Source organism: Pristis pectinata, chromosome 4 (genome assembly GCF_009764475.1).
Source record: "Pristis pectinata isolate sPriPec2 chromosome 4, sPriPec2.1.pri, whole genome shotgun sequence".
In the NCBI taxonomy this organism is placed as follows: domain Eukaryota; kingdom Metazoa; phylum Chordata; class Chondrichthyes; order Rhinopristiformes; family Pristidae; genus Pristis; species Pristis pectinata.
The window spans coordinates 56,724,963-56,752,855 of record NC_067408.1 but is presented as its reverse complement, the minus strand read 5'-3'; the positions used below and the strand labels follow the sequence as shown (position 1 = coordinate 56,752,855).

Below are 27,893 nucleotides of genomic sequence, written 5' to 3'. Positions count from 1 at the left end.
GTCCTATGGTGTGGCGACCAGAACTGCACACAACACTCCACATGTGACCGAACCAATGTTTTATAAAGCTGTAACATGATGTCCCAACTCTTATATTCAATGAAGGCAGCATCGCATGTGCTTTATTTACCACCTTATCCACCTGTGCTGCCACTTACAGGGGTCTATGGATTTGTACCTCAAGGTCCCTCTGTTTATCAACATTACCTAGGGCCCTTCCACCATCCTCGTTTGCCTTCCAAAATGTATCGCCTTGCATTTGTTACGATTAAATTCTATTTGCCATTGCTCTGCCCAATTTTCCAGCTGAAAATTGATCTATATCATGCTGTAGCCTTAAACAACTTTCCTTGCTATCCACAACACCATCAATTTTTGTTTTATCTGCAAGTGTCTGCATCTTACTTCTTGACATTCACATCTAAGTAAAGCCCTATAAAAATTTTGTAAGTTTCAATGAGTTTACCTCTAATTCTTCTAAACTTAAGAGAACATATGCCCGGTCTGCTTAATTTCTCCTCACATGACAAATCCATCATCTCAGTAATCAATCTGGTGAACCACTGATACACTCCTAGTATTGCAGTTATATCCTCTCATAGGAAGGGACACGAGGCATGTACACAATATTCCAGATGTGGTTTCACCAGGGATCTGAGTAACTGGAAGTCCCTACTTTTGTATTCTTTAACATATCATTTGCTTTCCTAATTGCTTGGAGTACCTGCATATTACCTTTCAACCATTTGTTTACAAGAACCCCAAGACTCCTCTGAACACTAACACCTACCAGTCTATAACTGCTCTCTGCCCTTGTGATCTGCAAGGGATAGAGGCACGGAGTAGCTGTGGAGAACGATAACATGAATACCACTAAGATCCTCTCCTATGTAAAAACATCAAAGTGAGTGGCCTTCTTGTTTACCTAAATCACGGTTCTGGAAAATTTAAACGTATTTTGGAGGTGGTGGGAGGGAGATGCCTTACTGAGATTCTCCCTCATCTCCAAAGCAACCTTCATCCGAATGATCTCTGTAAATTAGAGGCCTCCCAAATCCCACAGGTTCAATTTATACCGGTGACAAATTGCTGCTGCTCTATGGAGCTATACTGTTGCTCTGTCTGAAGCCAATGAGATCGGGGACATATTCAGGTATTGCACCTGTCACTCTGAGCTCAACCTGACTCCCACTCCACATAATCAGGTCCCATCCTAATTAGGAAAGAGACTGGAAGCATGGTTATGTTTCCCAGGAAGCCTCAGGCAGAAGTCCCCCTAACAGACACTACAAGCTTGATCTTTACTGCCATTCTTGGTAGTACACAGCTGAACTCGTGAGTACGTGGATAACAAATCAGTGGATAAGGTAGAGAGATTGTATCTGAAAAATAATTACCTTAATCTGATTAGGCTCTGATAGGGTGAATGCTCCTGCACTTCCAATCAGACCTGGGTGGGATTTAAGAAAAGGGATGAATAACCCTAAACCTCATCAATGGAGTTGCTGTACAATGGTTGACAGATTCAAGTTCCTAGACATCCATACCACCTGGTCCCTCCCTACTAATGCAATGATGAAGAAAGCGCATCAGTGTATTTACTTTCTTAGGTGTCAGAAAAAATTTGGCTTGTCCACGTGGATTCTCTCAAACTTCTACAAATGTGCTACAGAACATATCCTGACAGCATGCATCTCAGCTTGGTATGGTAACTGCTCTGCTTGGACTGATGGAACCTGCAGAGAGTGGTAAAGACTGTCCAGTCCATCACAGGCTCGTCACTTCCTTCAATCCAGTCCGGCTTCACAATGTGTTGCTTCAGGAAGGCTAATAGTATTGTCAAGGATGCCTGCCACCCTGGCCATTACCTTTTCTCCTTTCTACCTTCTGGGAGAAGATACAGGAGCTTGAAAGTGCAGACGACCAGATTCAAGAACAACTTCTTCCTCACTGCTATCACACTTCTGAACCAATCACCTTCTTCATATCCCCTTCCCGAGGATCCTGCCATCTTCTCAGATTCTTAATTCCACCTCTCTTGATTACTCCATTATTGTTTCTTTAGCATTTCTTTTTTCACTACTTCAGATTGTACTACTATCTTTGCCCCAGTCTGTTGTTTTGTACTCATCGCTATATTTATTGTTGTATTATTACTATGTGTACACTTTAATCTGTGAGCTTCACGTGAGCAAAGAATTTTATTACATCCTAGTGTATATGACAATAAACATCTGATTTGATTGGATAATCTAATCTGATGAACACAGCTAGTCTAACATATTGGGTTTTGGTTGGAAATATAATGAAATCTTCATTCAAAGGTATGATCAGAAAAATACAAAAACACAATAAAGAAAAGTTGCCAAAGATTTCAAAATGGAAGGCATTGTTCAACTAACAGCATCGAATTTTTTGAAGGAGGTACTCAAAATTTTTGAGTTTAACTTCATACATAATATACGGATTTACACAAAGCTTCCAAAAAAGAAATGTAGTGATGTATGTATATAAATGAGGAGCTGTAGTTAATACCAAAGATGACTGTAAAGAAATACAAGATGTTTACAAACTCACAGGATAAGAGGTGCAGCAGTTGGTGGGAGAAATAAGGAGGCCACTTATGACTTGAAATATTAGGATTTATAGGCAATAGCAACAAAAAGAGGACATTTCCACACTTTATTAAATGTAGCAACAGAGGATACAACAGTCATTAAAATGCAAACCAAGTATTATGGTCCATTTCTAGAGGGATTACATTTTAAAATGCAAATGTTATAGAAAACTTTGGTTGGATAACATCGTACGCATTTCAATATGACAAAAAGGATATGGAAGCACCTCAGAAAAGTATAATAAGGATGACGGTAGAAATACAGAGTATAACTATTGGAAAGTCTGAATTCTTTTCTCTAATACAGTGCTGACTGATACATGACCTGAAATGTAAACTTATGAGAGTGTTTGTGTGTTTAGATTTAGAGATGATGTTTCCATTTACAGGAGTGTATTAAAAAAAGGTCACAAATTTAATGAAACTAATAATGATTTTAGGAAAAACACTTAGCTGCTCAGTTGGTTTAAAAATGTAGAGCACCATCACATGAAGTGCTTGGGAAGAACAGCATAAATGCACTTCAGGGGAAGTGAGACAAATAAGTGTGTGATGATGTAAATTGAGTGTGTGTGTGGGGGGGGGGGTGGGTATGTGAACCTGATTCTGTGCTGTAAATACAACAGCTGATCTTGAGAAAAAGATGGAAGAAATTTAGAGAAAGGGCCAATTATGTTTAATATCAATATTTAATTGGGACAATGGAAAACAGTATTTTCGGTCCACGTCACAAACTCAACTCCAGCCACTGACCCTATCCCTTTCACTGGCATTGCATAAGGTGGAACCACTAAATTTGTATTATGATGTTATATTTGACTTTAATTTGCGATCTGGAGCTCAAAGTCAAACATCTGGAGAACCATCAATATCTATCTCCATAAAAACATTTTTCCTTGAGTCATTTCATCAGCTGTTGTAGGGCACATTGATGTATTTATTATTGCATCACAGTCCTGACTGACTTCTGTCGTCTGACTGTCTTTAAACCCAAGGGCATCTACAACTCTGCTAGCTTTGCCCTAGCCAATTATCCATTATTCTTTGCTTGTCATCTACACTGTCTTCCAGTAAATCAACTATTCAATTTCATTTCTCATCTTTGTTTTCCAATCCCTCTATTATCTCTTTCCTTCCTCTTTCTGAAATTGTCAGTCCTACAACCCTTTGAGATATTTTCCATCTCTGACTTCTTGAGAATTCTGGCTACTATTGGTGGCTGTGCCTTCAGTTACTAAGGCTCCAAGCTCTGGAATTTCTTTTCAAGATCTCTCCATCCTTCTATCTCTCTTTCATTAAAAATCTCCTTAAAATCTACTTCTTTGATCAAGCTTTTGGTAATTTGCCCTGATATGTTGTGCGGCTGTGCCTATTTTTTAAATTTGATAACACTCTAACACGAGGGGACATAATTTTAAGGCGATTGGAGGAAGAAGGGGGATGTCAGGGGTAAGTTTTTTTTACACAGAGAGCGGTAGGTGTGTGGAACGCACTGCCGGCAGAGGTTGTGGGGGCAGATACATTAGGGACATTTGAGAGACTCTAGAGACATGAATGATAGAGAAATGGAGGGCTATGTGGGAGGGAAGGGTTAGATAGATCTGAGAGCAGGATAAAATGTTGGCACAACATTGTGGGCCGAAGGGCCTGTACTGTGCTGTAATGTTCTATGTTCATATTAGGAGGTCCTACTACTTTAAAGGTGTTTTGTAAATGAAAGTTATAGTTGAGTCGGCAATGATTAAGAGTGGACATATAATTCAACGAGGGGATAAACTGCAGGGACGTGATAGGACTAAAGCATGGAGAGATATAAAAATGTGCACTAAGATGGCAAAATAAATATGTTGAGCCATGAAAAGCTACAAGAGCTTAGCAAAAATAGGAGTTTTTAAAAAATTTATTTACATGATGTGGGCATCACTGGTAAGGCCAATATTTAGTGCCAATGCCTAACTGCTCTTGATAAAGTGGTGGTGAGCTGCCTGTTTGAAATCCTGCAATCCACCTGGTGAACGTAATGCTGTTGGGGTAGGGAGTGCCAGGATTTAGACCCAGTGATCATGAAGGAACAGCAACACATTTTCAAGTGAGGATGGTGTGTGACTTGGAGGGGAGCCTGCAGTTGATGATTTTCCTTGGTGTCTGCTGCCTTTGTTCTTGGTTGGAGAGGTCTTGCGTTTGGAAGCTGCAACTGCAGTAGCCTTGGCAGTGCATTTTGTAGAGGATATAAACTGCAGCTAAGGTGATGGAGGGAATGAATGTTAAGAATGGTGGATGAAGTGCCACTAATGTTGAACTTCTGAGTGTTGCTGAAGTTACATTCATCCAGGCAAATATTCTATTGTACCCACCACTTGTACCTCTTTATACTGGCCACTCTCCTTTATCTCAGTCCTGATGCAGGGTCTTGATCCGAAATGTTTACTATCTATTTGCCTACACAGATGGTGCCTGACCTGCTGAGTTCCCCCAGCAGCTTGTTTTTTTGCTATGTATTCTCCAACCTGCTTTCACCACAGTATGTGTGTGAATAGTCCAGTTGTGTGTTTGGTCACTGTTGGCCCTGGTGTCGAAGATGGGGAAACCATGTGAGCATCCAAAGTAGAAGGTTATACTGTATCTTCTTGGAAATAGGTTTATCTGCTATTCTGTTTGCAGTGCATTTCCTGCTGGTTTTGCTCTCAGATGTAGTTCACATTTAGATGATTTCCCCATCAAGTAGTTGAGCTGGTTGGAGTAAATGAGTTTCTATACTCATTTACTCCAACCTACTTGCAGTATGTCTTCAGAAATTTCCCATTGACATGTTGAACTGCCACAGTGCATTTCAACAACAACTTGCATTAATAAAACATCTCCAGGTGCTTCACAGGAAGAAAATTTACACAAAGCCATAAGATATGTTCACACCAAACTATAAGTTCGCCAAAGGTTTGATCAAGTTTAATGAATCTTATCGAGAGAAATGTACAGAAGCACAAAGGTTTAGGGAAGATTTTCCAGAGCTAGGACCGAGGTAACTGGAAGTATTGTTGCCAAAGTTGAAGCAATTAAAATCAGGTTTGTATAAGAAGTGAGCATGGGAGGGGTGTAGATATCTTGGTGGTAGGGCTGGAATGAGTTGCAAACGATGAGGCAATAGACTTGAAAAAAGATAAAAAAATTTAAAATTGAAATATTGTCAACCTGAAGCTAATGTTAATCACTACACAGAAGATTGTTACACAAGTGGTGTGAATTAGGCAGCAGAGTTTTAGATGAGCTCCAATATGGACTCTCCAGGAAACTGCCTTCCAGATATTGATCGGTCTGCAATGCAGTTGCAGCAACTTATCCCTTGCTGTGTACCTGCAACTACTTGTTTCTTGATGTTGCTCCAAATCCACCATGTCAGAACTTGATTCTCTGATGTTGATCAGCCTGAGATTCATTTGGGCAAACTTGCATTCAGATGTTGGCTTGACAGAACACAGATTGGCAGAGGACCATTATTTTGCTGATGAGGAAGCACAGATGGAAAGACTGTAGGAGAACCTGCAACTCCCTGTGCTGCAAAGACCAAACACCCCCACAAAGCCAGGAATGGAGTAGAGCTTAGCCAGGATAGAGGGTCAGTGCCAAAAGAAAGGAACAATTTGAAGGACTCTAAAAACAGAAAATGCTGGAAACATCAGGCAGCATCTGTGGAAAGAGAAACAGGTCGAAGACCCTTTAGCAGAACTTGAAGAGCTCCTCAATCAAGACTATCCTGGATGTGAGTGTCCTTGAATCCATTCCAACACACTATCACACAACACTGTGTTGGGTCTTGCAGGTACCCTAAACTGAAGAGGGGGTTAAAAAGGCTGTATGTCAAGTGAAAAGCAACAAGATCTCTGGAGCAAATGATATCCTACACTGTTATTGTGACCATCTTCAAAAAAAAGATTAATCTGATTGCAGTAACTACAGAGCAGTCACCCTGCTCTCTGCCACTGGGAAAGTAATTGCAAGGGTCCCTTTCAACCACCTGCTTTCAGTGACTTAAGAGTTAAGAATCCTTGGACTGTGATGCTGAATCCATACATCCAGAGGTACAATGGACATAATCTTCTCTACAGGACAACTCCAAGAGAAATGTAGGTAACATATTATGGCCTCTAAAGACCTCACAAAAACCTTTGAATTTGTCAATCACAAGGGATTGTGATTATTTCTCAAATTTGGTTTCCCTCATAAATTCATCCCCATTCTACATTTGCAACATTGTGACGTGCAAACCATGATTCTAACTAGTGAGTCCACCACAGACCCAATCTCAATGCCAACAGATCCCAAGCAAGGCTAAGTCATCACCCCAATCCTCTTAGAGTCGTAGAGTTATACAGCACGGGAACAAGACCTTTCGACCAACTCATCCATGCTGATGAAGACATCTCCTCAATCTTTCTTACCTCATTGCGTCTCATATTCAAAAAGCATCCCCTGGACTGGAGCTAATCTAGAGGCTGGAGAGGAAACTGTTCAGCCTATCACCACTACTGCTGAATCACCCTCAGTAATTGAGCTGTAATATTCAGATGTCGCTTATGTATAGGCACACGCAGATCCCAAACTACAAGCCATCATTAACTGGTTCACCAAAACCCTTGCTCTCCCTTATGCTGGGGAGGATGGACCCACCTACAAAAGGCACCTCAAAGCAGTGGTGGCGTATCACCAACACAACCTGTGCGAAATCCTCCAAAATCAGGACAATGTCAGCACCCTGTCCTAGGGTCCGGGCGAGGCTTCCGTCAGTTAGTTGCTAAAGGGCGGGCCACATTTGCTTGCATGCCCGACACCAGACTGCTGAGGCAGGTCCTCTGCTCCGAGCTCCACCGTGGCCACAGATCACCAGGGACGCACTTCAAGGATGTTCCTCAAGGGCTCTGGGGGATAAAAATAGCTGCACACCCTTCATTGGGAGTCATGGCAGGGCGGCAGGATTGGCCCACGCCTCCTGCCCCACCGTCCGTATCCGAACCCCCACAGTGGAGGAATCAGCCTGGTCCCGCCTGAGCAGACGACAACTCACCTCAAAGAAGGCCGGCCGCAGCCCGACAGCCAGGCGGCACCCACAGAACGCGTGACGTCAGACGCGGCTGACGCTATAAAGAACGGGCGTTCTACGTCAGCGTGATTGTGTCAGACGCTGGGAGTTAGCCGATCGGTTTGGATCGGGTTGGAGCGGAAGGCGGACGGGCTGAGGTCTGATCCCATTAAATTCACCTCAGTTACTGATCGGGATGGAGGCGGACTCAGTCATCGAGGATAAAACCATCGAGCTGATGGTGAGTGGGAGTCCCGGCGAGGGCGTGTGGTGGCACCGGCGGTGGGAGGCAGCGGCGCCCCCGGGCCTCGCCGGCTCCAGGCGCTGGGCTGAGGCGGGCAGCGCCGGCACAGGCCGCAGGCTGCGGCCAGCACTCCCACAGCCCGCGGTCACTGTGCACTGGGGCCCTGCCGTGCTTGTTGGTGATCGGGAACAAAGCGGGGGGGGAGATCCTTCGGCGCAGCCGGGGAGGCGGGGGGTGGGGTATGGGGCAGTGCTCGGGGTATAATAGGGATCGGGAGTGGGGTTTACAGGGAGGGCTATTGGGGCAGGCCACTAGTGTGCGCGGAGAGGGGTGGTCGGCCAGGCCGTTGGGGTGTACGGGGAGGGGTGGTTGGGTCGGTAATGTGATATGGGTTGGGTGGTTGGACAGGTCATTCAGAACGCAAGAAAATAGCAGCAGTAGTGTATTTGGCCCCTGAAGTCTGCCCCGCCGTTCAACATGATCATAGCTGATCAACTCCTCCTCTGTGCCAGATCCCTCGATCCGCGATCTTTCAACTACTTGTCTACCTTACACTTATAATGATCTAGCCTCCACAACTCTCTATGGTAGAGACTTCCAGAAATTCACAACCCCCTCTGAGAAGAAGTTTCTACGTATCTCACCTTTAAATGACTGGCTCCTTGTAACTGTTTCCTTGATCGAACTCTTCCACTAATGAAACCATCTCAACATCTACCTTGTCATATCCCCTTAGGATCTTATATGTTTCAGTAAGATCACCTTTCATTCTTCTAAACTCCAAAGATCTAAGTTCATCTGCTCGTGATGGGCCAACTTGTGTCAGGAATCAACTTACTGAATCTCTTTTGGACTGCTTCCAATTCTGCTATTATCCTTTTTTAGGTTAGGAGACCAAAACTGCACAATACTACAAATGTGCCTCACCAATATCCTGTACCATTTGTAATAATACTTCCCAGTTTTTAAATTTCATCTTCTTTGCAATAAAAGCCAATATCCCATCTGCTCTTTTTTTTGGAGTGGGAGTAAAGGGGGCCTTTTCTGGTCAGTGTTGTTTCCATTAGTTTTCATATTATATGTTAATGATCTGGATGACAGAATTGATGACTTTGTGGCTATGTTTACAGATGATACGAAGATAGGGGGAGGGGCAGGTAGTGTTGAGGAAGCAGGGAGTCTGCAGAAGAACTTGGATAGGTTGGGAGAATGGGCAAAGAAGTGGCAGATGGAATTCAGCGTAAGAAGTGTATGGTCATGCACTTTGGTAGAAGGAAGAAAGGCGTAGACTATTTTCTAAATGGGGAGAGAATTCAGAAATCGGACGTGCAAAGGGACTTGGAGCCTTAGTGTGAGATTCCCTAAAGGTTAACTTGCAGGCTGAGTTAGTAAGGAAGGCAAATGCTATGTTAACATTCATTTTGAGAGGACCAGAATATAAAAGCAAGGACATAATGCTAAGGCATTATAAGGCATTGGTCAGATCACATTTGGAGTATTGTGAGCAGTTTTGGGCCCCATATCTGAGGAAGGGTGTGCTGGTGTTGGAGAGGGTCCAGAGAAGGTTTACAAGCATGATCCTGGGGATGAAGGGATTTGATGGCCCTGAGCCTGTATTCACTGGAATTTAGAGGGATGAGAGGGATCTCATTGAAACCTACCAAATATTGAAAGGCCTGGATAGAGTGGACATGGAGATGATGTTTCCAGTAGTGGGAGAGTCTAGGACCAGTGGGCACAGCCTTAGAACAAAAGGATGTCCTTTTAGAACAGAGATAAGGGGGAATTTCTTTAGCTAAAGGGTGGTGAATCTGGAATTCATTGCTACAGATGGCTGTGGAGGCCAGTTGAGAGGGAATAATAAATCAGTCATGATCGAATGGTGGAGCAGATTCGACAGGCCGAATGGCATAATTCTGCTCCTATATCTTATGGTCTTACAGTTTTAACTACTTGCTGCATCCGCCTTCCACCTTTTTGTGATTCATGCAGAAGAACACCTAGATTCCCCTGCACTTCACTAATTTTCAGTCTCTTTCCATTTAGATTTTCCTGTTACTGAAGTGCATGACCTCATATTTTCCCACATTAAACTCCATTTGCTAGGTTTTCACCCACTCATTCATCCTATCTATATCCTGTTGCAGAGTCCAATTATCCTCATTGCAACATGCACTCCCACTATTCTTGTGTCATTGGCAAGCTTAGATAACTTGCATCCCCTCTCCAAATAATTAATATATAATTGAGGACCTCAAACAGACTCATAGGGCATTTCATCATTTCACTACAACCTGAAAAAGACCCATTTATTTCCAATTCTATTGTCTACGTGATGAACAATTTTCACACCATGCTAACACATTTCCTCCAAAACCATGAGCTCTTATGCTCCAGTCTTTTATGTGGAACTTTGTCAAATGCCTTTTGGAAGTCCAAACACAACACATCTACAGGTTCCCATCTAGCTACTCTGCTTATTATAACCTCATAGAACTCGGGGCGGGTGGGGGGGGAGTGGGAAATGTACTTGGTTTGATTCTGTTAAGCTTTCCTAAATGATTAGTTATTTCCTCCTTTATTATTAACTCCAGCATCTTGCCAACAATATATGTTAAACTAGTTGGCCTATAATTTCCTACCACATACCTTCCTCCATCTTGTGACTTCTTTGATCAAGATGCTTTTCCAATCTGTTAGTCCCCTCCCAAAATTCAGTGAACTTTGGAAAACTTGTACCAAGGGGTCCACTATCTCTGCAGCCACTTCCGTTAATACACTTGGGTGCAAGCCATTGGGACCTAGCCATTTGTCTGCCTTGAGTCCCAAGAGTTTTCATTAATACCTTGCCCCTTATGATTGGGATTTTAAGTTTTCATGCTGTTTGAAACTAGCATATCATTGGGAGCCTGAGGAGGAGTGTTTGCCATTTGGGTTTAAGGATTGAGATGGTTGGGCAGAGCTGGGATATGTCATTTGTGAAGTGGGGTTATGCAGTGGGGAACACCAGTGGAATTGTGTGTGTGTTGGGGGGGGGGGGTGGATCAGGGTATTGTGGGTCTAAGGATTGGAAGTGAGGCAGGGGGGTGCTGCACAGCAGTGGTATGACGAGCAAGGTAAAGTGGGGGTGGCAGTCATGTGATGTGGGGTGCCAGAGGGGGAAATGGGTCAGGCCATAGGGTACAGCAGTGTAAGATGAGATCCTGTGTAATGAGTAAGGAAGTATTTTATAAGTGGTGTATCAAGCTGTATGGTGTCTTGAAGTTTGAATAGCAGGGAGTGACTGGATCAGAATTACTTTCCAAGGCACACAACTATTGGTCGGAGCAGATGTACTTGTTGGGAGAGGGCAAGAGTTGAGGGACATAGGTTTGTGTCAGGGTATTGAGGTTCTTCTGGATAGGATTACATCAGAGCAAAACTACCTAGAATATATTGTTTGGAGACAGCTTTCAGGGACACCAGTTTTGTTAATGGCGTCTAGTTACAAAATGATGAGATACTGGGTGAAACCACTGCATAGCAATTGTTCATATTGAATGTGGTTCTGGTTTATAGAGTAGCATTAGGCTGGTTACACAGGGATTAGCATGTCACTGTGCTTTAATCCATTTGTTAGTTCATTGCACCCAAGATCATTGTAAAGTGACACTTGGTCTTATTACAGATGGCAGACTGCCTCTATAATGGATCAGTATGTCCAATTCTTTGAAGTATCATTTGGATTGTCACTATTTTCAGGGTCATGTTTTGTACATGTTACCACTTTTTAACTGCCTTGGTTCCATTGGACAGATTCTTTCTGGAGACTGTTCTGCATAAATGAACAAAGATGGGATCAGTCAGCTGTTTGAAAATAGGGGCAACATTGAACCTATGTGCCGACTTGGGTGTTGTTTAGTACAAAAGGTGAGAGAGCCTGTATTCCTCCTCCATAGGCCAGTTACATCACGGCCTAATTTAGCATTATGTTTTAATGGAAAGGCTAACACAGCACAGATCAGGAATAAAATCTTGGAACCTTCTGTTCTGCACAGTGTGGTACCAATAAATTGACCTTTCCATTAGTTTATTGTTGGAGCTCTGATTATAAATTTGTAACTCTGAATGTGGCCCAGACTTCTAAACCCTGAGTGTTTAGTTTGGAAGATATGCTAATTTTCAAAGATAGAGCCACTTTAATGATGTTTACTGTGTTGGGCAATGAAAAAGGAGATGAGGCTTTAAATATTACTTTATAGCTTTTTGATTCTTTAGCTGAACCCAAAATTCACCTGCCAAACATCTTTTTGCAGCTGTTGAGTGTTCTGGGTGTAAAACTCTTCCAATTCTGATAAGAGTTCTATGGAGTCTCAACCCAGTGCTATGTGCCTCCAGTGCAAATTGACAAGCTAGCTCAGAGAGTGCATGTCCTGGCAGGGTTAGCTTGGGGCTATATTCTCTACTGGGTGATCTGAAATCATTTTCCATTTCCCTTTTGTTTTGTTGACCAGTCTAAAAATATTCATGCCACACTATATAGCTACCATGTCATTTTTGCATGAAACTGATGGGCAAAACAAAAGGTCAGCTGATCCATTATTCCTAAACACTACTTTAGGAAGAGACAAAATATGCAGGTACACCGGAGGAAATTTTCCCCCAAATCTCTTGGTTGAATGAAACCATTTCCGGAAATTGCATGTTCTCAGTTTTATTTGTAATCTCTGCAGCTGAGTGGGTCAAGCTCCTGCTTGTAGGCATTGAGAGAAATGCACACTGCACCATACCAACCTTCAGTGTTTCTCAGCAGAAAATATTCAATTTTCGCCTTTTGCATTAATGATCAGTGATTTTATTTCACATGACTCAAATAACAAGGCAGTGAAGCAGATGTAGTGGGAGTTTGTTCTGTTACAGTACCACATTGTTCTGTGGAAGAGATTTATGATGTTTGAATGAGGGATGGCAGGATTTCAATTAAAGGGGACGGTCTAATCCCCTTTCTCACTGGTTAAAAGCAATTTGGTGTTAGAAATTAGGTTTGATTCTGGACCTACACAGCCAGTTGATCCTTCTGTGACTGGTTGAAAGGGCATTATAATTAGCATTTGAGATTCTGGATAATAGATGGCTATGAGGTAGAGACTAACGGGGAATGCTGGGGAAGAGCAAGGGTTTCTACTTCTGACTGTAGTCTCCAATTCGGAAATAGGATTGGATTCCATTCTGAAAACTTTTGGAGTGCATCTAGTATTAGAGGGCAGGCATTTTAAAGTGAGAGGGGCAAGTTTTTTTTAGAGTGGTGGGTGCCTGGAATGTGTTGTCAGGGACGTTATGGAGGTACATATAATAGAGGTGTTTAAGAGGCCCTTGGGTAGGCACATGAATATGCAGAGAATGGAGGAATATGGACCATGCGCAGGCAGAAGGGATTAGGTGTCACTAGCTTAATTAGTTTGGCACATCTCTTGGGCTGAAGGGCTGTTCCTGTGCCGTACTGTTCTATGCGCTTTGTTCTATGCACTTGCTCCTGGATTTATTTATTTCTTGAGGCACAAGGGAAATAAATTTGGCAGTGGGCAAATTAATCCAGATGTCTGCACACTGAATTGTAGGATTACTGGTTATGGTACTGGTAGACTTGCTGTATGTAAGGAGAAAATAGTTTTCTTGTCATGGGATATCACTCTTACAAAGGTAGTTGAAGATTAAGAAGACTAAAGATTATGAGCAGGAATAGGCCATATGGTGCCTCAAGCCTGCCCTTCCATTCAATATGATTATGATTGACCTGCCCCAGGCCTAATTTCTTTTGTGCCAGTTTCTTATAGTCTTCAATTCTCTGATCTTAAAAACAAATCTCTAGTTCCTCCTTAACACCTGAATGATCAAGTCTCCACAACCCTCTGGGGTATAAAATTCCAAAGATTCACCACTCTTTGTGAGAAGTTGTTTTAAATGGTCACCTCCTAATCTTGTAACTATATTCCCTCAATTGAGATTTTCTTACACCCTGCAATACCCTCTAAGGATCTTGCATGTGACCCCTCTTTCTTCTAAACCAAAAAGTACGTAACTAATTTATTTAGCTGCTTATAATGGGACAACCCTCTCATTCCAGGAATCGGCTTGCTGAATCTGTTTTGAACTGCCTCCAATGCTGGTATATCATTTTTTAAATAATAGGAGCGAAACTATGGCCTCACCAGTACCCTGCCCAATTGTAATAATACTTCCTTGTTTCTAACACCAACCTTCTGCCAATAAAGGCCTACATGCAATTTACATTTCTTAACTGGAAAGATTGGAAGCTTCATAAATACTGTTTCCCATGATATAATAGTAGAAGAGATCCATAGAATGAGAAAAGTTGACACATTATAGCATAGACAAGTGTCTCATATAAACCAACTCACTTCAATATGCAATGTTTAATTGAACTCACTGATGTTACCTGGTCTTGCCCAGCACATGGCCCGATTTAAGAATTGACAACGCAGAAATAGGCCCATCAGATCTAAGCTGGTGGTTATTCCTCTTGAGTTTCCTTTCATCCATTCATTGCAGCATCTAAGAATGCACTTCCTATTTTTATCCTTAGTGCACTCAGCTGGCTTCCCTGTAAGTGCATCTGTCTTATTCAGTTGAACTATTTCATGTCATAATGAATTTCATATTTCATATTCTCATTGGTCTCTATGTTAAGAATTTCCTGGATTTATTATTGATGTCTTGCATTTATGGTCCTAATATTGGCCTTTTTGATAAGTTAAAGGAGCATCTCCATGTCTACATTTTCAAACCTGTTCATAACTTTAAATATCTCGATCTGGTCACCTCTCAGATTTTGCAGTTGTAGAGTTTATCAGGGCAAGGTCAGTGGTTGCTCCTGTGCATTTCATTTTTGACTGCATGTACATAAAATTTGTGCAACATGAATGATTTAGCTTACTGAGACATTGCTGTTGAACTGATTAATCAGTGCTTGTAATCTGTGGTAATCATATCCTCCCAAAGCTGTTGAGTTTTTGAAAGGTGATTAAGGTGTGGTATTTTTTACTTTTTCAAAGCTGGTGTATTTTTAATGTTAAATAGAAATTGATGTGCGTATGGCACCCCACATCAGGTATATTAGTCAATTTTACACTGTCATTCATGTTTAAATATTTCTTGCTGAAAGGGGTGCTAATTCTTCATCTTGTTTCATCTAAATCAATTTTGTGGTACAGATGCATTCCCCCAAAATAGCATTTTATCTTGAAGTGTTCCTACAAGAATCAGTCATTCAGCTGCTCAGGACCACTTCCCTATTTAATTAGTTTTTGCCTGATCTATACCTCAACTGCTTTTATCTAACTTGGTTTATTTCCTTAACCAATAGATTTGTCAATCTTCAGTGAGTAATCAGCTTTGTACTTTTCCCTTCATCTTTTGCCTTAGTTCCTTTAATCTATCATCATTCTGCAAATTAAGTCTCAGAAATCTGTGGGAAATGGTGGATGATGCCAACCATACAGTAGAATGAGATGGTCTGGATTTCTCCTCTTCAGCTGGTTTGTAAATAGGGGCATATTTTTTATTGTTTCTCGTCAAGAATAAAGATATCTTGCTACAATTATTTAAGACTTGGGTGAAACCACACCTGGAGTTTTGTGTATAATTTTGGCCTCCTTACCTAAGAAAGGATATATTTGTCACAGAGGGAGTGCAGTAAACATTCACCAGACTGATTCCTTGATTGGCAACTGTCTCATGAGAAGAAGTTGACTTGGCTGGGCCTCTGTTCTTTAAGTGCCCATGATGGAGTTGCAACAGAAGCATCAAAAGTGAGAGGTGATTTCATTGAAACATACGAAATGTGCAGAGGGGTTGACAGGGTACAAATAGGGAGCAAGTTTCCTCTGACAGAGGAATCTAAAACTATGGGTCACAGTTTCAACTTAAGGAATAGGCCATTTAAGATGGGAATAAGGAAATTTTTCACTCAGAAGGTGAATCTTTGGAATTCTGTACTCTGGGTGGGTTGGGGGGTGGGGGAGGTCTCTGGAGGCCTGGTCATTGCATTCAAAACAAGTTGATAGATTTCTGGATATTAGAGGAATCAAGGCAGAGAAATAGAGTGGAGTTAGAAGATCAGCCATATCTTTTTGTATGATGGGGCCAAATGTCCTACTCCTTCTACTTCTCTTTTCTTATACCATTTCTAAATCATTACCTGAAATGTCTTCTCTTTCGTGTTCCATGAACATTCTTCCACTAATGCTTCACCCATTCCTCAGGATCGGATCCTTCCTCATTGGGCCAAAAACCTACTTAGCAAGGAAGTTCTCATAAGTACATTTCAAATATGTTCTTTTGTCTCCCAGGCACGTTTTGGTGGCTTATAGAATAATCCCCAGTCCCTTTTTTGCCTTTTAACTCCAATCATTTGGATTCTGTCCTTGACACCCATCAGGGATGTTCTCACTCTCCAGCAATATAATACCACTTTTAACCTGTACCACTAGCCAGCCTTTTTCCCCCTTCCCTATATTTTCTTGAACTCCAGAAATGTTAAATGCTCAATCTTGTCCTTTTGAGACTTGTTTTACTTATAAATGGCCATGTGAAAATAGAGAAGCAATGCCAGCAGCTCATTGACCTAATCCACTGCATTTTGTGCATTTACATGTATTTTGAATGTGCTCTTATCTTCCTATTATAATGCAAACTGCCACTCCCTCTTCTCTTTGCTGCATCTTCTGCTTTTCAACAACATGCTTGTGTCTATACGCTGTCAGTTTGATTTAAATGCCCCACGGGCATGCTAATATATCTCCTGCTCTTTACGACGTGTTGTGTCATGACTAAAGTCAGCAGTGAGGTGGGGGGAAGGAGGGGTTTGGCAGGAAGAAGAGACAAGAGGGGCTTTATGGGTGGGAAGGGACATGGGAGGGAGTTCAAGTTTGAGTTTGTGTCTTTGCAATTGAAACTGTGATTTGCACATATGTTTGGCTGGCTCCCTTGGTTTTTGAGATAAAGCAATCAATTATTAAAATCGCAGTTAACTTCCTTTTAAAAGCTCTAATAAGCCCCATGATGTTGCTTTCAAGAGGGGAAATTTGTTTTAATTTGCATGCTCCAGATGCACTCCACCCAAGGAAGTGCTGGGTTGACATTGAGTCTTCTAGACATAAAGCGAGATGTTGTATCACAAGTCAGGTTACTTAACTCTGATTCATCTTGGAACCATTTCTCTGTTCGTAATTATGATCCTCGTAATGCACATGCCGGGTAAGACATACTGCTTATGCCAACTTCCTGCAAACTTGCCTAACCTATCAAAATCTTTGTAAATATTTCCTATCCTCCTTGTAACATGCCTTCACGTCTGCTTTGTGTCATCTGCAGATTTGGTTATCGCTTCCTGTTGGTTCGTTTCTGTTAGCCAAAGCTCTTTCCATCCAAGCTAATACCTCACCTCCAACGCTTACTTAAGCTTTTGTGATGCACCTTGTTCAAGACCTGGCAGTTCAAATTCAATACATCTGCTGGTTCCTTCCATTCTCTTTGGTTGAGATCTTGTCAAAAAAATTCTCTTAACTTTGTCAGACATGATCTCTCCTTCACGAAGCCCTGCTGACTCTGCTTGATTAGATTATGATTTTTCCAAATGTCCAGCTGTTACATTCTTTATCACTGCTCACATTTTTCCAGCAATAGATGTTAGATGAATCAGACATTAGTTACTTGCTTTTTGTCTCTCCCTTTTGTTAAATAAGAATGTCATGTTGGCAGTTTACCAATCCTCTGGTACTTCTCTATAATCCAAAGATTATTGGAAAATTAGAATTTATGGGTCCAGGAACTCAGTAGCAGTTTCTCTTAAGATCCTAGGGCGCAAGTCATCTGGGCTAGATGGCTTGTCGGTTTTTAGCCACATTACTTTGCCTAATCATCATGATGGTATTTAATTCTTTCCCAGCATTATTCAGTATTGATAGGACGTTTGTAGTATCTTCAATGTAAAGACTGATGCAAGACATCGGTTTAACTCCCCTGCCATATCCTTGTTCCTAAGTTATTGCAGTTTTCCAAAATTTCCCTTTGTGACCTGTATAATTCTGTTTCCTATTGTTCGCTATTAGAATGTGTAAAATTTGTGTAAGATATGGTTAAGTTGATATTGCTCCTCCAACCACATCACAGTTTAATGATGGTGACAAAAACATAGGGAGGATAAAAACTTCTGGGAAGTCTGTTTTTTCTTGGAAGCAAGCAAGTGGTTCTGGAAATCCTGCAATTAGTTTGATTTTCCAAATGCACCTCTATTACTTCCTTTGTCATTGACTCTGATATTTTTCAGGCAATAGATGTTAGATTAATCAGCCTTTAGTTGCCTGCTTTATGCCTTCCCCTTTTTTTGAATAAGGATGTCATGTTGGCAATTTTCCAGTCCTCTGCTTCTCCATAATCCCAAGGATTTTAGGAAGATTATAATTGCAAGAAATCCTACCAGCAAGTAGAGCTCCAAATGGCACAGTTGCACAATTGGTATTTCTGCACTGGATACATGATCTGGACGTACAAGTCCATGTCCCACCAGAGAAGCTGGGGAACTGAAATTTTGGGAATTCACTAATCTTAAATATAAAAACAGCATCAATAAAGGTTAACAGGAAGCTTCTTGATTGTTATAGCTACCCAGCTGGAAACCGACTCACCAGAACAAATTTTCCAGCTAAGGACCTTGAACATTACTGAAAGAACTAGAGAATACAAGCGCACAGAAAAAAACAGTAGTTTGATACTGTTACAACGTCTCAGTTGGTCAGCTCATTATGGACATCGCTACCAAATTGGGCTAAGGTGGGTTGTGAGAGAATTGCTCTGAGAGGAAACTCTTCTTTGAATTCATGTTTCCCAATCTACCTGTTGCAGATTTATCTGTCCATGGTTTTATTGGTAGGAGTGACCACTGCATGGTACTACTGAGATAAAATCCATTTTTGCTTTGTGCTATACAACACCATGGAAGATGTCATCAATGACTCTATTCAGTGGGAAAGATTTGGAACCAATCTTAACAGCTCAAAAATGAGGCACTGTGAACTGGTAGCAATAGAATTGTATTCCACCACAACCTGTAACCTCATGGCCTGGTTTATTTAATTTTCTGCTTATTTTCATTTTTCCGTAGAACAGTGAGACAGGAATGAATTTCCCTCTGGTGAGCTACCTATCCTCCTGGCCATTGTCGCCATTTCAAAACTACTTTCTGTCTGTCTGTAATTTGCATGTTTTCCCTGACACCATGTGAGTTGTTCCTGTGTGCTCTGGTTTACTCCCAAATTCCGTAGATGTATGGATTGATAGATTAATTGGCCACTGTAAATCAACTGGTTATAGACCCCAACACTGTCCTGATGTAGTGTGATCTGTGATCCGGAAATAATTGTGCCTCAAGCCACACCATACCTGTGTAGCAGGTAATGCATATCATATTATCAAATGATAATCCCTCACTTTTAGCATTCATGGAGTTACCAATTACCCAGAAATATAACTGTGCTAACCTTGTAAATAATGTTTGCAAGAACAGGTCAGTCTGATAGTTTGCAATAGAAGACTTGTTTCCTGACTCCCTCCAAAACTCTTCTCCCACTTATAATGCTCTTCATGTGGTTGGATGAGTGAAGCTCCAACAGCACTGAAAGAGGTGATCACCCTCCATGTCAGAGCAGTGGTTTCATGAGTACTCGTCCACCATCCTAAACATTTACTTCCTGCTCATTGTGATTGCAGTGTATTTCATCCAAAGAGTGAGGGATCAGGCTTCAACAACAGCTTCCACTTCTGTGATTTCTACAACTAAGGACATGTAGCAGGCTCATGGAACCCCACCACTTGCAGTTCTTCTGTGGAGTCATATGTCACCTGAATTAGAAATCTAACTCTGATACTTCATTGTTGCTATGTCAAACACCAAGACTTCATCAGTACTGAATGTATCTCCATCGTTTGGTTTGTAATGACTTGCGGAGGCAGCTCATTGCCATACCTCAAAGGCAATTTGGGATGAGCAGGAAATGCTGGTCCTGTCCCTTGTATGAATAAAAAGCCTTGTTGCTGTGGATACACAAAAACAAATCAAAACACTTCACCAATTAAAACAACTTTCTCTTTGAGTAGGTGGATGGTACCTCTGCCTTTTAAATTCCCCTAGTTTGCAAATTTAAAGTCAGAGGTACCATTCACAATATTTTTTTTCCTTTTGTTGCTTTAGTCTTTCTTCCCTCTTCTCCCTCACTCTTCCACATGATGGTATTGACTCTTCACTGGGTATGTTTCCACATTGGAATTGTTTCCAGTGATCTAGTTGCCTGGATTTGTAGGTTAGTCGTTCTTTCCCTTGTTTAGGTTCCGATCAGGTCTCTCTCAATAGCTTTATCCAAATTATAATTCTCCTTCCAAATTATATGAATATATATGAATTATAATTCTCCTTCGGTGGCAGCCATAAAAGAAAGATAGCAAGAACTATGACCCAAAATTCACCTATACAAACAGTTAACTTATACTGTTTACCCTTCAGTTTGGCACTTCACTGACCAAACAAGTCAGGTGGACTGAAAGCTGAGGTTTGTTTAGTTAGTTTCAGTTAGAAGGATTGTTATCACAGGCCCCTGCAGAGATTACACAAGTGTTGAGAGGGGGCATCTGAAAATATTCTTGGATTCTGGTGTGTAATGTGAAAAATGATCCAGATCAAACATTCACTGTGTTTTATACATTCTCTCCAGAAGTAAAGAACTTTTTTTTTGTTTTTTTTCAGAAAAACAGTTTTTGTGTTTTGATTTCTCTTAATACCATGCATTATATAGTTTTGTATGAAGCGCAGTTTAACAGTAACTGCGCTGAATAATGGTGGACCTTTAAACTTGGAACCAAGATATGAAACCAGCTTGGAGGTTGGAAAATATGGTAAGAAGATGGTATTGGGAAGAGGTTGGGTGGGATTGGGGACTATGGGGACAAAGTGGGTTCAGGAAATCAGATGGTTTAGATTTCAAGTAGGTCTGTAAATGCCACTCCTTTTCTGTTTGCAATAGTTGAACTTGCTGTGTGGAAATGCCCAGTTTAAACATGAGCTCAAAGAACTAGTGTTATTGAAAGTTGGTACACTTTCAATCACCCATGCTCTGAATTGTATTTATGTTGTATTGTATTGTATGACCACTGTATCCCAAGGATGATTTTGTGTGTTGGAGTCAATTTATAACACAGAATCAGATCAAATGTAAGGTAAACAGTTGCAAAATAACATATTCCAGAACACTTGATCTGAATCTTTTGGATAGATCAGCTTGAGCCACATCTACCAGGCAGTATTTCTTGTTTGGCTTCGGATGAATGTTGGTCAGTATGCAGTAGAAAAAGATGATAACATTTTGATTCATTGGATTAACTTTAATTTGGGGAACCATGGAGTAATTTGGAATCAACTCTTCTCTACAGTAACTATTTCATCCCTTACCTTCAAGGTACTAGATCAGGTTTCAATTCTTCATCCTTCCAACATCATTACACCTTTCTGCCAACGTTTTGCAGTTTGCTTTTCAGACTGTTAATGAGAAGGTGTCAGTTCTCTTAGGTCAACAGGTCACTAGTTAAAGCTGCATTCCATAGATTTCAGGAAATAATTTGAGAATGTACTGCATTGTTGGAGGCAGTGTTTGAGATGACATGTTTAAACTAGTCTTCCTTCTTGGGTGGACATACAGATCTGTGGCATAATGTGAAGTAAAAAATGAGAACATGATCTGGCCCTATTAATCACTTCCTTTGCCTTTACACTATCACCTCTTTTGTCATTTCATCTCTCCAGTCTTCCATACAACCATAGTGCTTCTCTTGTATTCTCCTTTTCTAAACACTTACATCTTAAAGCTTGTTTAATCAACAACTTTCCACAGTTTGGATGAAAAATCAAACATCTAAAACAAACTGTTTTCCCTCTATAGATGCAGCCTGTGCTGTTGGGTATTTTCAGCATTTTCTGTCTCAAATTTCTAACATCTGCAGTTTTGGTTTACTAATATTTGTCCTTCAGTTATCAATAATAATGCAGATTAATTAGTTATGTTTATTATTATGTGGGACTTGTGCAAATTTGCTGCTTTGTACCCCTTCATCACAAGAATGACTACACCTAAAATATTTAATTGAGTGTAAATGGCTCTGGAAATACTGGGGTCACGAAATATTTCAAAGAACTGATTTACACTTGTATAGTACACGTTTTTTGATAGACTTACTTGGCTAAATGTAACAAGCTGTTTGATTGATGGTCATGTTATTACCTTGATCCTAATTTTGAAGCAGATGTGTAATGGAAGAATGCTCTTTTCAAACCTCGGGCACCCCTAATCTTGTAATAATCTAAAAGTCACCTGCAATATGTGATTAATATTCTATGCACTTGTGCTTGGTTGTCAACTTGTGCATAGCTAGGACCCACAACAAGTCTTAGTAGCAAATTTTTGGCCATGGTAGTTGAAAGAGGAACATTGGCAAGTAGAAATTACCCGTAGAAGTCCCATTCTCATCCTTCAGTTAGTGACACAAGATATTTTGTATTTACATGAAAGGATGGATAGAACTTCACTTGCAGTTTTTCTTTCCTTAGCATTGCATTAACATATTGGTGAGATAATATGGTTTGTGGTGGAACTTAAACCCACAACTTTCTGAACTGGATGGAAGTGTTATTAGCTGAGAAGGTAGGTCTGGTATTTCTCTGGTAACTGAAGTTCAGAATCAGACTTATGATCACTGACTTAGATGACATGAAATTTATTGTTTTTGTGGCAGCAGTACAATGCAAAGACATACAATTACCATAAATTACAGAAGTAAATAGTACAAATAAAAGGGAATAATGAGGTAATGTTCATGGACTTGAACACTACCTCAATCTTGAGCTGTTAGACCATACTTGAGCTATTGTCTAATTAGTGTTGTTTACAGGTCTAGCATAAACTCCTTTGTCTTGAATTCTTGGCTCCTGCTTAAAAAAAAGGTACCCTGCAGGGTTTTGTAATCACCTTATTGATCTGTCCTACCTTGAGACACTCAATTTTTCAATTTTCCCTCATTAATTGGGTATTCTTTTGTTGATCTCTCCATATGTGTTGTTATTCACACTTCTCTGGATTGAATTCTGTCTTGCTACTTTTTTGTCCAACTGACAAGACCATCTATATCTTTCAGTCCAAAGCTTTGCTCCTGACTTGATGATACATCTATTTTTTGTGTCATCTGCAATATATTTCATCTGGGACTGGTTAAATGGATTTCTCCACTTTGAAAGATACTAAACCTCTTAATAGTTCCTTATTTTCAATGTTTATCCCATCCTATATTTTGCCTCGATGCAGTATCAGCATCATACCGCACCTCTATCCCTCCCTCTTTTGTGAGAACTGTTCCAAAGTATTTATTAACCTTGCCCACTATGTTGCTTCCTAATTACCTTTTCTGTTTCCTTGGTTATTTTCTTGCTCTTTATGTGCAAACAAATTGCCTTTGAATTTTCTTTGCTATTACTTTTTAAATTATATATATTTCCTCTTTGCTTTCATGATTTGATTTTACTCATACACACTCCATTCTATTACAGGTTTTTTGCAATATTAAGCCCTTGAAGCTTCCTTTTTTGTCTTATCCTGCTCTCTGTGGACCTTGTTATCTAGGGATGTCTAGATTTGTGGAACATGTAACTTTAAAGACCTTTCTCCCCCCCTCCCCCCCACCCCAGAGAGAGGGGGAGAGAAAAACACACACGTGCGCGCGCACACACGCACCTCTGACTTGCATTCAATTAACTGCTTCCAATCCACTCTTGCGAAATCGTTTATCAGTCCCGTAGGATCGGCTTTTCCCAATTTATAATCTTTACTTCTATTTTTACCTGTCCTTTTCCATTAACACTCAAGTCTAACTGAATTTTAATCACTCCCACTGATGATACTTACATCTGTCTGGCTATTTCCTAAAACAAAATCCAAAATTACCCTCCTCTTTTTTTGGGCTTGCTACCTACTGGCTAAGAATAGTTTGCCTGAATGCGGAATTGGAGTTTTGTGCCCATGTACCCTTCACACAGATTGTATCTGTTAATATTAGAGTAATTGAAATTTCTGACTTTTTCTGCCCTTGTGTTTTTGCATAAATTTGTTTACAGGTTTGCTCTTCTGTCTTCCTTGAACTGTTTGCAGGTCTGCAGCAGACGCTCAGCCATATGTTTGCTCATCTTTTGTTCTTTAGTTCACTTGTATAGCCTCATTTCATGATCCTTCCAACATAACATCACTTCTCTCTGCTGTAATTATTATTTTAATCAATACTGCCATCCACTTCCCTCTGTTTTAATCTTCCTCTTTATCTCGTCTGAAAACCAGGGATGTTAAGCTAATCCTTAAGCCTCACTTTCATAGTAACTACACCTTCATACTTTCGTGTCTATCAGGTCCTTCAGCTTCTTGCAGTTAGGTCTATACATTTAAGCAGATTCCACGTTTGTCTATTTTTTCACCTTTTTGTCTTTCAAGCTCTAATTAATTTTCTGCCTTCCACTTCCAGTTCTGCTTTTCTCCTTTCTGAATCTATGCTTGGGTCCCATCCCTTGCCAAGCTGGTTTAACTCATTAATAGTGCAGCAAACCTACCTATGGAGGATATTGGTCCTGGTCTCTACCGCTCCCAGCTTTCCCAGAACTAGTCCTAATGGCTGAGGAATCTAAACCCTTTTAACCTGCATCATCTGTCTAGCCATGCATTCATCTGTAGTATTTTCTGGGAAATTTACTGAGAAGTATTGGAAGCTTATTTTGTATGCTGTGCTAGAGAAAGAGTTCTCCTGCAGAGAAGGGGGACAATTAGGCTCGTGTTTTTTTTGCAACACTTTGATCATGAAGACATAGGCACGTGGTATCTTGGTCATGCTTGATCACTGCAAAATGATCTGCTTTTGTGACATTCCCGTTAAGTCATTTGTGTTTCAGTAGCTTTATTAAAGCTTATTCTTGATGACTAATTTTCCATTAATTTCATTTCATTGTAACTTCTCAGGGGTGAGCTCTTGAGTTCCCTCCTTTTCCCTTCTTTAAAGTGCTCCTTGAATCTATCTTTGAAGTCCATTGGGACATTTTACTGTGTTAATGGTGCTATATAACTCCTAGTCCGCAGCAGTAAAACAGATTTCAGCTAAAGAAGCCATCAGTGACAACAGCTATTTTGCACTTGTTAGGGGAAAAGTAACCACAGGAAATAGGCTATTTGGCCCAACCCTCTGAAATAGCATTAACGTGCACATGAGCAAATTGTTTGTTTCTATTCTCATTTCATTTTATTCCATTCCTCTTCATCCACCTATCCAACTGGTTATCCTTGCTGTTTGATGCAGTAATTCAATTGTACTTGCTAGCTTCACAAGTGTTATTGGTACTGAACATTGCTGCTGCTAAGCTTTCATCATCCAGTAACCAAGCTAATACTTGAGCCTTTGCTGTACATCAATAAACTTGTCAGGTTTGATCTGAGACTTGGAAGACATGAAGTGAGGAGAGAATGGGAAGCAAGAATATGCCCAGTATGCACTTAAGATACATGGAAACATCTGTATCCGTGTACATCTGTCACCTTTCTCAATTATAAGCAATAAGTGAGTTGTAATCATATCCTCCATAATGGAAGCACCACAAGGAGAAGGAAGTAATGACAGCACAATAAATCTGTATGTGCAGTTTCCATTTCAAAAATGGATGTTACATCTCATAATGGAAATATAAAAATGAGTAAAAATGTGTCTTCAAAAAGGGATTGAATTACAGCAAAATGGGAATTATGTTCAACATCTTTCAATTAATGTTGAACATAATTCCCATTTTGCTGTAATTCAATCCACAAGAATCAGTACTGGAACCTCCTGTTTGTGATATTTATAAATGCTTTAGATGAAAATGTAAATGGGCTGATTAGTAAGTTTGCAGATGACACAAAAATTGGTGGGGGTGTGGATAGTGAGGAAGGTTGTCAGAGGAGTCAACAGGTTTTAGATCAGTTGAAAATGTGGGCAGAGAAATAGCAGATGGGGTTTAATCTGGACAAGTGTGAGATGTTGCACTTTGGGAGGTCAAGTGTAAGTGGAAATTATACAATATATGGCAGGAGCCTTTGGTGCAGTGATGTACAGAGGTATCTTGGGGTGCATGTCCTTAGCTCCCTGAAAGTGGCCACATAAGTAGATAGGATGAAGGTGTATGGCATGCTTGTCTTTGTTGTTCAGGACACTGAGCATAAAAGTCATGAAATCGTGTTGCAGCTGTGTAAAATTTTGATTAGTCCATATTTAGAGTATTGTGTGAAGTTCTGATTGCTGCATTACAGAAAGGATGTGGAGGCTTTGGAGCAGGTACAGAAGAGATTCACCAGGATGTTGCCCGGATCAGAGTGTATTAGCTATAAGGAGAGGTTGGAGTGTCGGTGAATGAGCAGCAACTTGATAGAAATATATAAAATTATGGGAGGTGTAGATAGTCTTTTTCCTAGGGTGGAAATGTTAAATACTAGAGGGCATAGCTTTAAGGTGAGAGGGGAAAAGTTTGTTTTACATGGAAGGTGGTAGGTTTCTGCTGCACACTGCAAGGTGAAGTGGTGGATGCAGATACGATAGCAACGATCAAGAGAGATTTAGCTGGGCACATGCACAGGCAGGGAATGGAGGGATATAGACCCTGTGCAAGCAGAAGGGATTAGTTTGGATTAGCATCCTGGTTGGCACAGACATTGTGGGCTGAAGGGCCTGTTCCTGTGTCATACGGATGTGTACTGGTGTAGTAAAGTAGAATTGAATGTGAATAGAAAACTCAAGAAACTTAAAAAGCTGCAGTATTGGGAATCTGGGTATCCTTGTGTATAAAACACAGGTCAACATGTAGGCAGAGCAAATAATTAAAGGTAAATGGAATGTTGGCTTAAACTATAAAGGGGATGGAGTACATATCTGTACTGCTGTACAGTTGGAGAGACTATACTTGGAGTACTGTGTGTAGTTTTGGCCTGGCTTAATTCCTGCAATTTGATGACGGAAATGACTCGTACTTGGGCCTATACTCATTGAAGTTTAGAAGAGCCAAAGATTATTTTACTTGGGGGGCTTAATAGGGTGGCTTCTGAGGATATTTCCCTTTTAAGTGAATCAAGAACCGGGGAATATAGTTTCAGGATAAAGGTTGCCCATTTACGAGTGCAAATCTGAGCAATTTCTTCTCTACCCGTTGAGATGCTTTGAAATTCTCTTTGCAAGGGAAATGTGGAGGTTGAATCATTAAACATTCAGAGCAAAGACCACATATTTTTGGTCTTTGAGCAGTTAAGACTGGGGAACAGGCAAAAAAGTGGAGTCAGTGCTCATCAGGTCAGCAGCAAACCATTATCTTTTCGGATGGTAGAAATGGCTCATTTGGCCATGTTGCCTACTTGTCCCATTTCTTGTGGTGTTATCTGTTAAAGTAAAGGTAGTTTTCAAATGTTTTCCAGTGTCACTTTTCATGAGTTTGGATACTGAGCATTGAGAATTGTTTTCTGCCACATTCAGTTTATCACTCGCTCACGTTCTTGTGCTCATATCCGCTTGTGCCTCACCTACTTTTTTGAGCTGGCGGCCTGATTTGTTGTCCCCTCCTAATTCACAAGTGCTGGCTCTAGTTGACATGGGTCAACTTGGTGTGATCAAACCCTGGGACTTCATGTGAATGTTTTGACCCCTGCTGTAGTAGAAGGTATCTATTAGCCTATTGAGAATGTTTTCATATTTTTAATATTTAGCTTCACCCCTTTTATGCTAGGAATTTCCAGGCCTGTGCTCACAGCTGATTTTATTGGAACATTTTGCTTTACTTCTGTATGCTCATCTGCATGCTTAAGTATAAAAAT

At 40.7% G+C, this 27,893-nt stretch overlaps 1 protein-coding gene across 8 annotated transcripts in view; it reads left to right on the top strand.

The window, feature by feature from the left end:
• Positions 1 to 7,779: 7,779 nt before the first annotated feature.
• LOC127569724 (F-box/WD repeat-containing protein 11) overlaps positions 7,780 to 27,893 on the top strand; it is a 149,545-nt gene continuing 129,431 nt past the window's right edge. For 4 of the 8 annotated variants that reach the window (XM_052014542.1, XM_052014540.1, XM_052014539.1 and 1 more), the window contains exons 1-2: positions 7,804 to 7,932; positions 18,597 to 18,765. Coding sequence is in view for 3 of the 8 variants with exons in the window: in XM_052014537.1 (XP_051870497.1) it covers positions 7,888 to 7,932 (45 nt within the window). In the remaining 5 variants the exon portion in view is untranslated. Of the gene's footprint in view, positions 7,933 to 18,596; positions 18,766 to 27,893 lie in introns of all 8 variants that reach the window. The other 4 variants (XM_052014537.1, XM_052014535.1, XM_052014541.1 and 1 more) reach the window with 4 other exon arrangements.